Source organism: Brienomyrus brachyistius, chromosome 4 (assembly GCF_023856365.1).
Source record: "Brienomyrus brachyistius isolate T26 chromosome 4, BBRACH_0.4, whole genome shotgun sequence".
Taxonomy (NCBI): domain Eukaryota; kingdom Metazoa; phylum Chordata; class Actinopteri; order Osteoglossiformes; family Mormyridae; genus Brienomyrus; species Brienomyrus brachyistius.
This window is the reverse complement of record NC_064536.1, coordinates 1,763,636-1,778,727: the sequence shown is the minus strand read 5'-3', so window position 1 is coordinate 1,778,727 and position 15,092 is coordinate 1,763,636. Positions and strand designations below refer to the sequence as shown.

General features: G+C 47.5%; 1 protein-coding gene across 1 annotated transcript; it reads left to right on the top strand.

Moving 5' to 3' along the window:
- Positions 1 to 322: 322 nt before the first annotated feature.
- On the top strand, positions 323 to 12,816 carry rem2 (RAS (RAD and GEM)-like GTP binding 2). The gene is made up of 5 exons (XM_049011755.1): positions 323 to 559; positions 2,321 to 2,642; positions 4,244 to 4,317; positions 9,915 to 10,092; positions 12,510 to 12,816. Exons 2-5 carry the CDS (start codon positions 2,330 to 2,332, stop codon positions 12,797 to 12,799), a joined length of 855 nt encoding a protein of 284 aa, XP_048867712.1. The 5' UTR covers positions 323 to 559; positions 2,321 to 2,329; the 3' UTR covers positions 12,800 to 12,816.
- The last annotated feature ends 2,276 nt before the right edge of the window (positions 12,817 to 15,092 follow it).

Sequence of the window (15,092 nt, the reverse complement as noted above, 5' to 3'; positions counted from 1 at the left end):
AAATTGCCATATTGATAGATGGCCCGTGTTTCTACGGTAAAAACAAGGTTTTTCTTCCCCCTGGCGGCGAAATAGATGTCCTGCAATCCCGGTGCGGTGGTGCGAAGGTAAAGAACTGAGGGGGGGGGGAGGTAAAAAAAAAAAACTTGCTTGCTGATCCAAAACACCTTGATAGCCCATATATTTAGTTAAATGACCTCCGAGAATCTGGCGCGTAAATAATGAAATTAGATGCCACCGACTGTTATAAATAAACATAAATGTCAATATGGGTTAATGCACAAACGTGATAGTGGTTAGAATCGGTCTGGGTCCCTCTTCCTGTGAGTCACTAATGCAGACGTGGTGCCGGAGGGGGGGTGCGAGCCATCGCACACTTAGCGACGTGCTGCTGACACACACACACACACACACACACACATACACACACACACAGACACACACACACGGTATGCTTACTGTGCCATGACAAAATAACCGAGAGAGGGTGAGCGAAAGAAGAGGCAGAGGTGGACAGAGGAGAAACGGTATGCTCTGCAGTCTGCCGCTGTGAGCGCAGGTAAGTACGGGCGATCTCTGGGCTTTTGGCTTTCCGTCAAAGCCGTAGGCGACTGAGGAATAGTGCTACTCAGGTATTTCGATCGCACTAATGAACAAAGGTGACAGACGTTAGGAATTGCGGAATGCTTTGAGTATGTTCGTGCAGCGTTTGAAAAACAGCACCAGAAATGCGCCCGTGTCCTTTGAAACAAACAACCAAAAAATAATAATAATAATACAGTATTAAAATTGAATTATTGTTCTATGTTATGAATACCATTTTTATCTTCATTTGACTGCTTTGTCAAGCGACGGAACAAAGGGGTGGGAAACAGTAGGGCGTGGGAGGTATGGATCAAATATAATTAAGAGATTTTTTTTATCATTTGGAGTGTATCAGTGCTCGTTCACGATGCGTCTTTGGATTATGAATTATGGTCCCCAGTACATCCGCTACTCCGGCTTTTACACACCCATGACCCAAACTCAGGGAATGGTGGCAGTAAACGTCCATATCTGTCCCGGTAACATTTCTCTGTCATCTCTTCGGGTTTTTATAAAGTTGAGTAAGTTTTTGTAGTTATCTTATTATTGCCTTTTACTACATTCTCGCTGTGCAGGTTGTGTTGTTATATTTACAATGTTATATTTACAATTACAAGGAAATGTGTATTTGTATGCCGGCTGTGTAATTACGGTTATAACTAACATCTTCTTGATAACAGATTGTCTTCCGTGCTCTTTTGCGTGACACGTACTGTAAGTCTTTAATTAATTGATTGCCTCTTTTCAACTGCTGTAATTGCCCCCTTCCCTCCCGGCTGATTTCCCAACGTCTGCAGGCACACCAGCGCTTGATTAATTGTTGTATTAATATTAATGCGGGTAACCCAGACCAGGGAGAACGCGCAGTAAATGAGAACGGCTCCTCCAGTTACCATTATGGGAATACAAGCATTTTCTACCACCAGATGCAAAACGCGCGGCACATAATAAAGGGAAATTAGAAGGCAAGACCTTAAAGTCGAAACATCTAGTTCGCTTTTGCATCGTGTAAATGGTGTAAACACGTAGGGCTCCGCTCGGCTGTTTTACGTGCATGCATTTTAATCTGCATAACGGCGCCCGTGATCCGCTTAGCAATGCCGGCTTTGCCGATCGGTCATTGACCCAGCGCCGTGTTCACGGTGTGCGCTAGATGCTGAGGTGACAGTATATTAACACCTGGGTCCAGCTCTGGATGCCGTAACCATACCGTTTCTGTATTCTTCTCCATCCACATCGTGGGGACTCTATCCTGCGCTGCCCTCCCCACTACCCAAGCTGCCGTGTCTGCCTCCTGAACTGTCTGTATTTGCACATTTTTAACTCGCCTGTTTCTCTGGCGACGCCAGCGGCGTCTCTGCCCGACCAGCATGCATTTCCTCCCTATAGGAACTGGTGCCAGACTCGCGTTGAATCGTGCCAAGTTGCCTTCTCCGTGCTGGATCCCTGCACCCTCATAGAGGAGGGACACAAATAAGTGCAAAAAAGCTCATCTCCTCTGTCCAGCCTCCTTGTATGCACTAAATGCTGTAAAAATTTGGGGCCAAGGTAGTTTTTTTCCTGGCGTGAGTGGAGCTCTGTGTTAGCAATAGTAATTTTATTCTCAGAAATGTAACAAAATGGCATTCCGGTACACTAACGTCTTCCGTGTCTCTCTGTGTAGTGTTCCTGCACTGTTCTGTGTCCTGAGCCTCCTGAATTCCCACAAACCCACTATTAATTCTGCACCTCTCAGGGTGACATCATGACTCTCTCGGCCGCACCTCCGCTTCGAAGAGGGAGCACCCCTCTGCCAATCAAGCACCAGCTGAGGCGAGAGGAGGCGGTCTCGGATGACTGCGATTGGACGCCAGGGCTGGACAGCTCGTCCTCCCCGCCAATCACCTTCAGCGTCAGCCAAGAAGACCCCACTTCTCGGCCTGGCGATGGCAGTCCGGACCGACCACTGCGGATCGTGCTGCTGGGTCAGAATGGGGTCGGAAAGTCTACCCTCGCCATAGCTCTGGGCGGAGAGTTTGACCGCTCTGCGTCAGTGGACTCTGATAGCCAAGCCGTAGGTAAATTATAGGCACAACACGTCACTGCTCTTCCATTACTGTCTGTGAGACAGATTACGCATTTGAGATCTGATTGGGTTACTACCTCATGAAATTCAGTGAGTCTAACGAGAGTCTGTCGCACAATGCGGCATTCTTGTTATATAATGAGGTGAGGACAGAAATATGGCTTCAAAACAGAGAGTTGGTACAATTATGATATGCTGCCAACCTCTGTGTTCAGTGAGTTGAGCTTACTTCCTGTTAAGTACCATACTGCTTCAATCTTGGTTCGTCCCATTCCTATGTATATACAGACCTTAATGTCCATGATTATTCTGGGTAGCTGTTAACACAGCATAGCTTAAAGTCCAGCACTGAAGCAGTGAGAAGAATCTCAGAATGCAGAGTACGGCGTCTGTTTTTGGTGTGTGTGTGTGTGCACATGTACCTATTATAGCAAGGGGACCAAATTTCCCCACCGTGTAATAAACAACTTGTTATTTTGATGTTGTGGGGGTATTTTTTGGTCCTCCCAAGGGAAAACTCAGTTAAAAAAATCTGTGAATGCAATCAAAAAACTAAAATGTGACAAGTCTTGCATTTTGTTTGGTTACTTATGGCTAAGGTTAGGGTTGGGTAGGGGTTAAGGTTGTCCCCACAAAAATATGAATGCGCACGTGTGTTTGTGTACATGTTCTGTGTATCTTTGTATCTCTTTGTTTACGCAAGGACCCTCTATAGTATTTCACAGCATTGTGTGTGCAAGCCAAGATCCATGCGTGTGAATCTAAGGTTTCTTTGTGGCCCTCACTGGGTGACTCTAAGGGTGTCCTGTTTCTGTGAGGACCTCAGTGTGTCTGCGTGGCTCATTTAATCACTGTTAAGGATTTCAGTGTGTCTCTGTGATGACCTCAGTATGTCTGTGCAAGGTGTCCCAACTCTGTGAGGACATCATTCTGTCCGTCTGAGGTGTCCCGTCTCTGTGAGGACATCATTCTGTCCGTCTGAGGTGTCCCAACTCTGTGAGGACATCATTCTGTCCTTCAGAGGTGTCCCGTCTCTGTGAGGACATCATTCTGTCCGTCTGAGGTGTCCCGTCTCTGTGAGGACATCATTCTGTCCGTCTGAGGTGTCCCGTCTCTGTGAGGACATCATTCTGTCCGTCTGAGGTGTCCCGTCTCTGTGAAGACATCATTCTGTCCGTCTCAGGTGTCCCAACTCTGTGAGGGCATCATTCTGTCCTTTTGAGGTGTCCCATCTCTGTGAGGACATTATTCTGTCCGTCTGAGGTGTCCCGTCTCTGTGAGGACATCATTCTGTCCGTCTGAGGTGTCCCGTCTCTGTGAAGACATCATTCTGTCCGTCTCAGGTGTCCCAACTCTGTGAGGGCATCATTCTGTCCTTTTGAGGTGTCCCATCTCTGTGAGGACATTATTCTGTCCGGTGAGGTGTCCCGTCTCTGTGAGGACATCATTCTGTCCGTCTCAGGTGTCCCGTCTCTGTGAGGACACCATTCTGTCCATCTGAGGTGTCCCGTCTCTGTGAAGAACTCAGTCTATCCCTTTGAGGTGTCTTGCCACTGTGAGGACCTCAGCATGTCACTGTGATTGTTTTTTTAGGAGAGGGATATGTTCGCATGGTGACAGTGGACGGCGAGGAGAGCTGCATAGTCGTCTATGACAACTGGAAAGAGGTTAGTATCCTTCTTCCCTGACCCTCTAGCCCAAATTAAAAGGCGCCGTTAAGAATAATGAACAAAGGACACAAACTATTACACACTAATTATAATTTTACAATTTAACAAGAATAATCTATAATCTGTATCTTATAGCCTGTTAAGCTGTTTTTGACTACAGTAGGAAATCATGAATTCTCCACAGGAATTAATTAATAATTAATCTTTATGGATGAAATATCTCTGTATTATTTAGAACGATTGGGTCCTGAAAACTGAAAATAATGCTTTCCTGAACGAGGGAGCCTTTCTGTTGTTTGGGGGCGGTGAAATTTCGTACACAATGGCCAATGGCAAATCAGTACTTTGCCATTGACTGGGATTTTTACTATCCCAGTCCAGTCGACGGACTTTGGTGACCGCGTGCCTTACAAACAGATTCTAACTTTGTTTGAATTACGACTGCCCTGATTAAATTTCATCCCTGCCACAAGAAGCAAGATATCTGTTTACATATACAACATGCGCTTCGTTTTAATGTTGGCGTCGATATAAACAAGAATGATATTACACCCTCAAAAGACCGTACCGCTGTTTTATCTCAGCGGTGCTGCTGCGTCGCATTAAACAATCACATGACCACATTTCTGTCGGTGAACCTCGCTAACCCTATCCCTTTGTTATGCGGGTTCATGTTTATTTAATAGGTTATAAATGAGGGCAGTCAGCACAGAATGTCGGAAAGTTCCTGAAACTTCAAAATGAATAATTGAAGCCGCCCTCCGTGGCCCAGGGGGCCTGTAACCACCCCACCTCCTTGCATCAAAGAAAATGGAGTCGACACTTGTCAAAGCTGCTTGCTCTTCTGCATCACTATGCTATGCTAGCATGATGCTATGCTGCGCTATGATAGCATGATGCTATGCTGTGCTGTGCTAGCATGATGCTATGCTGCGCTATGATAGCATGATGCTATGCTGCGCTATGATAGCATGATGCTATGCTGCGCTATGATAGCATGATGCTATGCTGTGCTGTGCTAGCATGATGCTATGCTGCGCTATGCTAGCATGATGCTATGCTGCGCTATGATAGCATGATGCTATGCTGCGCTATGCTAGCATGATGCTATCCTATGCTAGCATGGAGCATGCTTCACTAGCATAACGTGGAGCATCAGATGTCACCTGGGCCACCTCTGAGACCACTGGTCTGTGTCAATGTCCATGTCACTTCTGTCCTTGTCATAGAAATGTGAGCAGGAGTGGAGATAGGACTGAAGAGAAAGCAGCTGGACTGAAAAACTCGTCTATAATTCAGTTTATAATGCAATTAACATGAGACGGGGGTTATATTCATTTTCAGGTCATTAGGAGCTCGGTTACATCATAACGTGCCCTATTTTGGCTCTGGATTACTCCACAAGGCCATGTCCATCTTTCGGGATTTGGGTCTTGCTGACCTTCAAAGGGTGTAGGGCTGCAATCTGACACGGACGTGTCCTGATTGAGCAGGACGGCCATCCGTGTAACATGCACACGCTCCACTTTCCAGCCAGCTGCTCTCCTGTTATCCCACAACCAGGCGGCGGGGTCTGTTTGATCCCTCAGTCAGTCCCTCCACTGCACTTCCTGGGAGACCTCTGGTCTCATTTCCGAGGCAAAAGCCAAATTAGCTGCTTTTATCTCGGTCCAAAGAAGTAAACAGAGAGGATTTTACTCTGGGCAGAGGTAGATAGCCGTGCAGTACAGACTCTGATTCTGAAAATTTCCCAAAATTAAACAAATAAAGCATTCCGAAATCTATGAGAGAGGAACCAGGAGTTCAGAGGTGGCTGTGCAGGCCTGCACGAAGGTCATTCTCACATTTGTGCCCAGCTGAATGTGAAAAACCATGTTTGTTATGTACAATACATTTAATTAAAGGCATTCAATTAAATATCCTTAACAGGATTAGCATTCATTTTGTAATTTAACCATTTTTCAAATAACCTTTTCCGGTAGTATTTTTTTTTAATTAAAGAGGTAAAGCCTCTCGTTGAATTTTAAAAGGATACACATATTTAGTGCAAAAAGCGTGTCTCTTGTGGCCATCAAGCTTAACAGGAGAAGCAGTGCAGTGGAGCAGTGACTGCGTACTGACTGTGTCCCAATTGCATAATGACCACACACTGACTGTGTCCCAGCTGCATAATGACCACACACTGACTGCACACTGACTGTGTCCCAACTGCATAATGACCACACACTGACTGCGCAATGACTGCGTACTGACTGTGTCCAAATTGCATAATGACCACACACTGACTGTGTCCCAGCTGCATAATGACCACACACTGACTGCACACTGACTGTGTCCCAACTGCATAATGACCACACACTGACTGCACAATGACTGCAGACTGACTGTGTCCCAATTGCACAATGACCACATACTGACTGTGTCCCAGCTGCATAATGACCACACGCTGACTGCGCAATGACTGTACTGACTATGTCCCAATTGCATAATGACCACACACTGACTGTGTCCCAGCTGCATAATGACCACACGCTGACTGTGCAATGACTGCAGACTGACTGTGTCCCAGCTGCATAATGACCACACACTGACTGCGCAATGACTGCAGACTGACTGTGTCCCAATTGCATAATGACCACACACTGACTGTGTCCCAGCTGCATAATGATCACACACTGACTGTGTCCCAGCTGCATAATGACCACACACTGACTGTGCAATGACTGCAGACTGACTGTGTCCCAGCTGCATGATTACCACACACTGACTGTGTCCCAGCTGCATAATGACCACACACTGACTGTGCAATGACTGTGTCCCAGCTGCATAATGACCACACACTGACTGCGCAATGACTGTGTACTGACTGTGACCCAATTGCATAATGACCACACACTGACTGTGTCCCAGCTGCATAATGACCACACAATGACTGTGTCCCAGCTGCATAATGACCACACACTGACTGCGCAATGACTGTGTACTGACTGTGTCCCAATTGCATAATGACCACACACTGACTGTGTCCCAGCTGTATAATGACCACACACTGACTGTGCAATGACTGCAGACTGACTGTGTCCCAGCTGCATAATGACCACACACTGACTGTGCAATGACTACAGGCTGACTGTGTCCCAGCTGCATAATGACCACACACTGACTGTGTCCCAGCTGCATAATGACCACACACTGACTGTGCAATGACTGCAGACTGACTGTGTCCCAGCTGCATAATGACCACACACTGACTGTGCAATGACTGCAGACTGACTGTGTCCCAGCTGCATAATGACTACACACTGACTGTGTCCCAGCTGCATAATGACCACACACTGACTGCAATGACTGCGTACTGATTGTGTCCCAATTGCATAATGACCACACACTGACTGCACACTGACTGTGTCCCAACTGCATAAGGACCACATACTGACTGTGTACTATCTGTGTAGTGACTGTATAATGACCACACACTGACTGTGTACCGGCTGTATAATGACCACATACTGACTGTTGACTGACTGTATGCTGACTCTGCATTGACTGCGTACTGACTGCATACTGACTGCACCCTGACTACATAATGAGTAGATACTGACTGTGTACTGACTGCACACTAACTGCACAATGCACACTGATTGTACACTGAATGCACACTAACGGCACAAAGCACACTAACTGCACAATGCACACTGAGAACATGCTGACTGTGTACTGACTGCACACTAACGGCACAATGCACACTGAGAGCATGCTGACTGTGTACTGACTGCACACTAACCGCACAATTCACACTGAGAGCATGCTGACTGTGTACTGACTGTACACTAACCGCACAATGCACACTGAGAGCATGCTGACTGTGTACTGACTGCACACTAACTGCACAATGCACACTGAGAGCATGCTGACTGTACTGACTGCACACTAACTGCACAATGCACACTGAGAGCATGCTGACTGTACTGACTGCACACTAACTGCACAATGCACACTGAGAGCATGCTGACTGTGTACTGACTGCACACTAACCGCACAATGCACACTGAGAGCATGCTGACTGTGTACTGACTGCACACTAACTGCACAATGCACACTGAGAGCATGCTGACTGTGTACTGACTGCACACTAACCGCACAATGCACACTGAGAGCATGCTGACTGTGTACTGACTGCACACTAACCGCACAATGCACACTGAGAGCATGCTGACTGTGTACTGACTGCACACTAACCGCACAATGCACACTGAGAGCATGCTGACTGTGTACTGACTGCACACTAACCGCACAATGCACACTGAGAGCATGCTGACTGTGTACTGACTGCACACTAACCGCACAATGCACACTGAGAGCATGCTGACTGTGTACTGACTGCACACTAACCGCACAATGCACACTGAGAGCATGCTGACTGTGTACTGACTGCATAGCACATGCTGGCTGACAGGCGTAAGTAGATGCAGGCAGAGGATGTTGTCAGGCTGACAGATGGACACACAGGGCTTTGGCGGCTTGTGTGCATGATTGTGTATCTGGGTTTATATTTACCACATTGTGGGGACCAAATGTCCTTACAATGTGGTAAAACCTGTTATTTTTTAGCTTGTGAGGACAATTTTCAGTTCCCCTCAATATAAACCTCAATTTTATAAAAATATGTGAATGCAATCAAAAACCTAAAATAGCCATAACTCTTGTATTTTGCTTGGTTAGTTACGGTAAAGGTTGGGTCTGGTTAGCGGTTATGATTATTATAGTTGGGCTTTAGAAATGAAAGTCCGCACAATGACACAATATATGAATTGTGTGTGCGTGTGTGAGCTCACGTGTGTGTGAAGGCTAGCCTGCCCCTGCGTGGCACACAGATGGTCTGTTGCACACAGCTTGCTCTGTCATCGGGGGGCGCTGTTTTCCCCTTCCAGGGAGGGTTTCTGTTGTTCCTCTAGTATAGCAACATTAAAACTGGATGAATTGCCCCTCCCCCCCACGTGTGAGAATGAATTGCCCCCCCCCCAGCATGTCTGAAAGCCCCCCCCCTCCAGAGGGCACCGACTCGCCTTCACACTGGGTAATACCTTATTCCTCCCCCTCCCCTCTCACAGGCAGCCAGGTGGCCAGGCCATTCGCTGTTCCTTCCACATCACTGCAACTGAGACCCCAAGCCCCCCCCCCCCCTCCCAAATCCATCCCCCCCTACAGCTCTCCGGGAAAATGGAATTTTCTGGCACGATTCTGAGCAGTTAGAGCTCTCGTCGGTGGGGGGGCGGGGGTGTTTGTTCAGCACCATTTGCAGGTGTTCACCAGGGGAGGCCTCTCCATGCCCTCCCCCCCACCCGCATGCTCCGGATGGAGAGAGAGGAGGTGGGCAATAAAGGCTGCCTCACTTTCAGCAAGATCGTATTCAGTTCTAACTGGGAAACAAATGCATGTGTACAGTAACACTTTCCATATTTTTGTGTGCGAGCCTCTCGAGCAATATTAGAAATGAATGTTTCAGATTGCAGTCTCTGTAAGGCAAAGGCGGTTGCCGGCGTCCCATTGGTTGGTGCCATGGCTGACGATCTCATTGGTTGTTGGTCTTGCAGGACCTCTCCACCCTGAAGTGCGACGTCTGCCTCCTGGTGTTCTCGGTCACTGACAGGCGCAGCTTCCACCGCACCGCCCAGCTCCGCCTCCTTTTGAGAGAGACCCAGCCTCAGACTCCCATCATCCTCGTGGGCAACAAGAGTGACCTCGTCAGGTCACGCGAGGTCACCACGGAAGGTGCGCACCCTCTTCCGTCTCCTGTCTACTCATCCCTCCATGGCTTCATACTATATTCTCTTTCTCTCACTCATTTTCAGTTCTTTCCCCTGCTGGCTCAGGTTTGTTGTCTCCTGCTGTCTACCCAGGGGGGGGGGTTTCCCCTTCCCCCCCACAAATGTCCTGCTCTCATTTCCTTCTGATCCTCAGCCCCTCCACACTTGTCTTGTCTAGACCCCTGTTGTCAACCCCACCCATCCCCAGTCTTGATTTCTCCCCACGGACCCAAGTTTCGTGGTAGATCGACGTCCAGGGAAACTAGGTACAGAGGCTGCAGCCTTGCTGGGGGACTTCCGGGGGGGGGGCGGCTCTCGCAGGAAAGCTGGGGAGGGCGGCAGATTCAGGAAACATCCGCAGGAGAGAGGGCCCCAGCCACGGCTACATGGGGCGAGTGACAGGAAAACAATAGAGGGCGCTACTGCCTGCCGGCGTGCAGAGGCGGCTGAGATCTGCTTCTCAGTAGTCGGCGCGGTCGATGTGTGAATCTCGTTTCCCTCTCTGAGGTGAAATTTTCAGGCTTTTTTCTTTTTTTTTTTTTTGGTGAGTCCTTCTGTTGGCTTTAGGCCTCAGATATGAGCTTTAGGCAAGAAGATGAACCAGAAGACAGCTTGGCATGGAGGTGCTAATTATATTCAGTGCCGTACGCGCACCGCCACTGCCTGACAACAGAGAGCGCACTGGGAACAGTGCTGAGCAGAAATGAGTAAGTTATTTAAAAACCGAAGCCTATGCGGAACAGAACAGACACCTGCTCATTTACCTCCAGTCACTGACTTATAATTAATTTCTTTGAGGCTTCTGGTCTGGGGCTGAACGCTTGTACCCAGACATACAGGCAGTCGATACTTTCAAAGCTTAAAAATGACCATTTATTGAATGAAAAACCCTCGTCGTTAAAATAGACAGTGACAGCCACCATTGAGCTCAACTAGTTATTATATCCTTTGAAATCAGTTGTAAACTCCCAACTGGGTGTCACTGCCGTGACGTCACCTCGGACCGGCTCAGTGTCAGCCGAACCGTCTGATGAAGATCGATGAAGAACACCAGCTTTCGCGAATGTCGTTTTGCCTTCTGTTCCTCCTTCCTTTCTGACCTCCTTATCTGAAGCTTTTATGCAAAACTTCAATGCCAGGCCTGTAGCCAGAAATAAATTTAGTGAGGGGTCTGGCAATCCTATCAAAAAGGGGGGTGTGGGCGGGGGGGGGGTCAATCTGCTGTAGATGTACTTACCTGGCTATGTGCCTGATCGGGGGGTGGAGTGGGGGACAGGGTTCAAACCCATTATTTTATTAGGTGGCTACATGTCTGTGCCGCCCATATAAAGCAGCAGTCATGAGGGCAGCAAACATATGACTTAATGTACCTTCTTCCATTTTTTTTTTTTGAGTACTGAAGTATAGTCATTTAAAAGCAGAATTAACTTCATTGCGAAGGATCAGGGACAGATTACGGACCGGGCCAGCGGAGCCGCTGCCCAGGGGCCCTTGGGGTGCAGGGGGCCCGTGGGGCCCCTAGCCCAAAACAATTTGCAACGCTTATCGACAATGTATTTTCGTTTGTCTATTTTAGAGGGCCTACATTCGCGAACGTTTTGCCCAGGGGCCCACACAACCCATAATCCGTCCCTGCGAAGGATATATTTTGCATTTTGATTGCAACGCGTTTTACTGCAACGCTGTCCGACGCGACGCGTTTTTAAAAGAAACCACAACGTGCGCAGCGAGAAACACACCGGGGACTGGCGACTCCGGTGACTCGCACCCCCGCGAGACTCAGAAGCGCAGATGCGGCAGGCCGCCGGAGAGACAGCTCCCGCCAGAAAGGGGCGAGCGAGCACCTGCACCCTCTGATCACTCCTGGAGCCTCTTCCTGCCAAACCGGGGCCCCGTCAGCTTGGGAAGCAGATTTCGCAGGCGTACTGACGGAGCGGCAGCGAGGCTGCCGCACTTAGCATGAGGAATTGTGCTGTGAGGCATTGTGTTCTGTTGGAAGATAAAATGTACCATCAAAATTCAGATGATGCAAGGATTACAAAGCACAATTAAACTATTATCTCTTAGTAATGATAGTATAACAGCAAAGAAAAGAATGTTATGTTGACAGTCCTTAATACTGGAAGTTAAATATAAGTGTATTATTTATTTATTTATTTGTTTGTTCGTTTGATGATGGTGATTATTATTATTATTCAACATGGCCAATCGGGGTCCCCTATTTTGCCTTGCATGATCCAGACAGTCTCGCTAGTTGTAATTGGTCCATAAAAGTTTACTTTTTCAGCTTCCTTCATTTGGAGAAATTAGATTAATTGCGTCTAAATAGCTGTGTTTGGTCCTCAGTGCGTGAACTAAATGCTTCCTGTCTTCCTGTGCCAGAGGCCGTCGGCAGCGCCACGCTGTTCGAGGGCCAGTATCTGGAGATGTCCGCCTCTCTGGACCACCGCACGTCCGAGCTGCTGCAGGGGGCAGTGCGGGCAGCGCGGGGCCAGTGGCCCGCACTGGGATCTGGAGACGACAGCCCCGGAGGGAGCCGCAGGGAAAGCCTCACCACCAAGGCCAAGCGCTTCCTGTCCAGCCTGGTGCCCCGCTACCCCCGCGAGAGGGAGCGGGGGTGCCGCGTGTCCCGGCAGAAATCACGGTCGTGTCATGACCTCAGCGCGCTGTGACAGATGGGGGAGGGGGAGGTGACAGAAAAAGGGGGGGGGGGGTGAGGGGATGAAGTTGGAAGCGATGGATGGCGGCTGACAGGGACGGACACGGGGGAGGGAAAATTGCGGATGGGGTTAGGGTTAGGGGAAGTGGGAAGTGGCGGGATACATACGACTGATTTATTCTGGGACAGTAAGATTAAGAGAAAAGGAGGAAGAAAAATCCACCTTTGGGGGGGGGGGGGGAATGGAGTAGAGACTCAACCGGGGAGAGTTAAAAGCATCAGGTTCCCTCAAAACACACTTTGTTCCTAAAACGTTTAAATAGATTGTAGAAGCATAGCTACATGGGGGCTGTAGCCCCAGCAGACACACGCCTCAGGTGTCCTGTCTCTAAGCCTGACCTGTCGCTAAGCATGACCTGTCGCTCACGAGCATCCGCCCTTTTTTTTTTTGATATGTTCATGTGCAGACCTCAGATCACCACACTAAGCATCACAAGTTAGTTAGGAACACGCGGCCCACACTAGACCGGTGGGCGGAGCCTTGCCTCACCACGGCGATCGTGCGTCATTCAACCCGCCGCACAGTCTCACTCTCTGGTAATAAAGGCCTTTCATTTGGAATATTTGTGAGTGGCTTCCTTGAGGTTTATTTACAGAAGAGGGCTTGGTTGTGTACACCCTGTCTGTGATCACTGTGACTTTTTCATCTCGTCGAAACCTGAGTCACCTATAATAACTGTAATTGATTTTTCTGTGTTCTGCAACCCAAGGTTATGAAAGAGCAGCCATATTTCTTGCACAATAACACAGCAAATATATTTCTTTACTCCAGCTTGATTTGTAAGCCAAAACTACATCTGACCTATAAATCTCTTCGCGTTGGGATGGCTGCACCCAGCATCCAGCTACCCTGACAACTTTTCCCAAAGATTATCCCCAAAAACGAAACCTAACATTGAACCTCATTCAGACTCCATGTCATTTATGCAAGTGAATCATCCATCCATCCATTTTCCAAACCACTTATCCTACTGGGTCCCGGGGGGGTCCAGAGCCTATCCCGGAAGCAATGGGCACGAGGCAGGGAACAACCCTGGATGGGGGGCCAGCCCATCGCAGCAGTGAATCAAAAAAAAGCTAAATTCCATTAATTTAAATGCTCATCTCCAGATTACATAAACATTTATAACCTCCCTCAACAACTAAGCCCCACCCTCTCCTTTGCACTCCCATTTTCAAAATATAATGCCATCATTTCCAATCAAAAAAATCTACACATAAAAATTTCCATTACTTTATCTGGTTAATGCGTTTTTGAGCAAAGACTGCAGGCACGTGTTTCATTTACAAAATTAGCAAAGTAAACATTTGAAGCCATCTATTATGAAATTAAATGCAATGGCAAATGGCAGCAACAGCAAGACATCAAAAGAGCACTTTCGTCATATAAATAAAAATACGACAGGGTACGTGTGAAAAGGCATTTAGATTTTTTAGATTTGTTGATGTGCAAATATGTTTATTTGTGGAAATGCTATCAAAATTTTGCATGACGGTTATTTTTGTTGATTGGAAGAGAACAAAGTGATTAAATGAATAACTATAGCATCACTGCTAGTATCAACTAATATTTTATCACTTGTAGTGTAGCCCTGCTAAGCATACACAAGCAGGGACACGCAGTCTGTGTTGCTCAGTGCTATATATTTTCTAGCAGTGATCTGTCACATTTCGGCTGACAGATCACTTGTTCCACTAAGGCTCCTCCTACGGTCCGACATTCAGGTCAGGGAAACCGAATTTTCCTTGGCGTGCAACAGCGTGCATTAACGTGCATCTGTACGGTTGCTTAGCATTATGTGCCAGTGAAACCTTGCCCTGTGCTGTCTGCTTTATGCAAATCGGGATCCAAAATAGTGCAGAATAAACACAGATTAAATCGCCGTGAAGTTCACTTCACTGCTTTTACAGATGGGGAGCTTTCATTGCAATGTTTGCAGTGCGTTTATGTGCATCGACTGCACAGATATATATATATATTTTTTTTTTGTAATAGAAATAACCATAAAAAGGGAGAAAAAACGAAAGGGAGAAAAAAAATGGTGCATTTTGTATTCAAATTGTGAGAATGCAAACACTAAGCTTACAAGGCATGGGGGTGGGTTACAAAATATTCCTGATTATTCCTGAATGGAATTTTGTTGTGCTTTGGAAGGAAAAGTCTTTGTGAATATGAATCTAGAGTAAACTGGGACAAGACCCTCATGGCGGAGTCTGAGAAGGCCTTGGGGAGTAAGGGGGAGGTA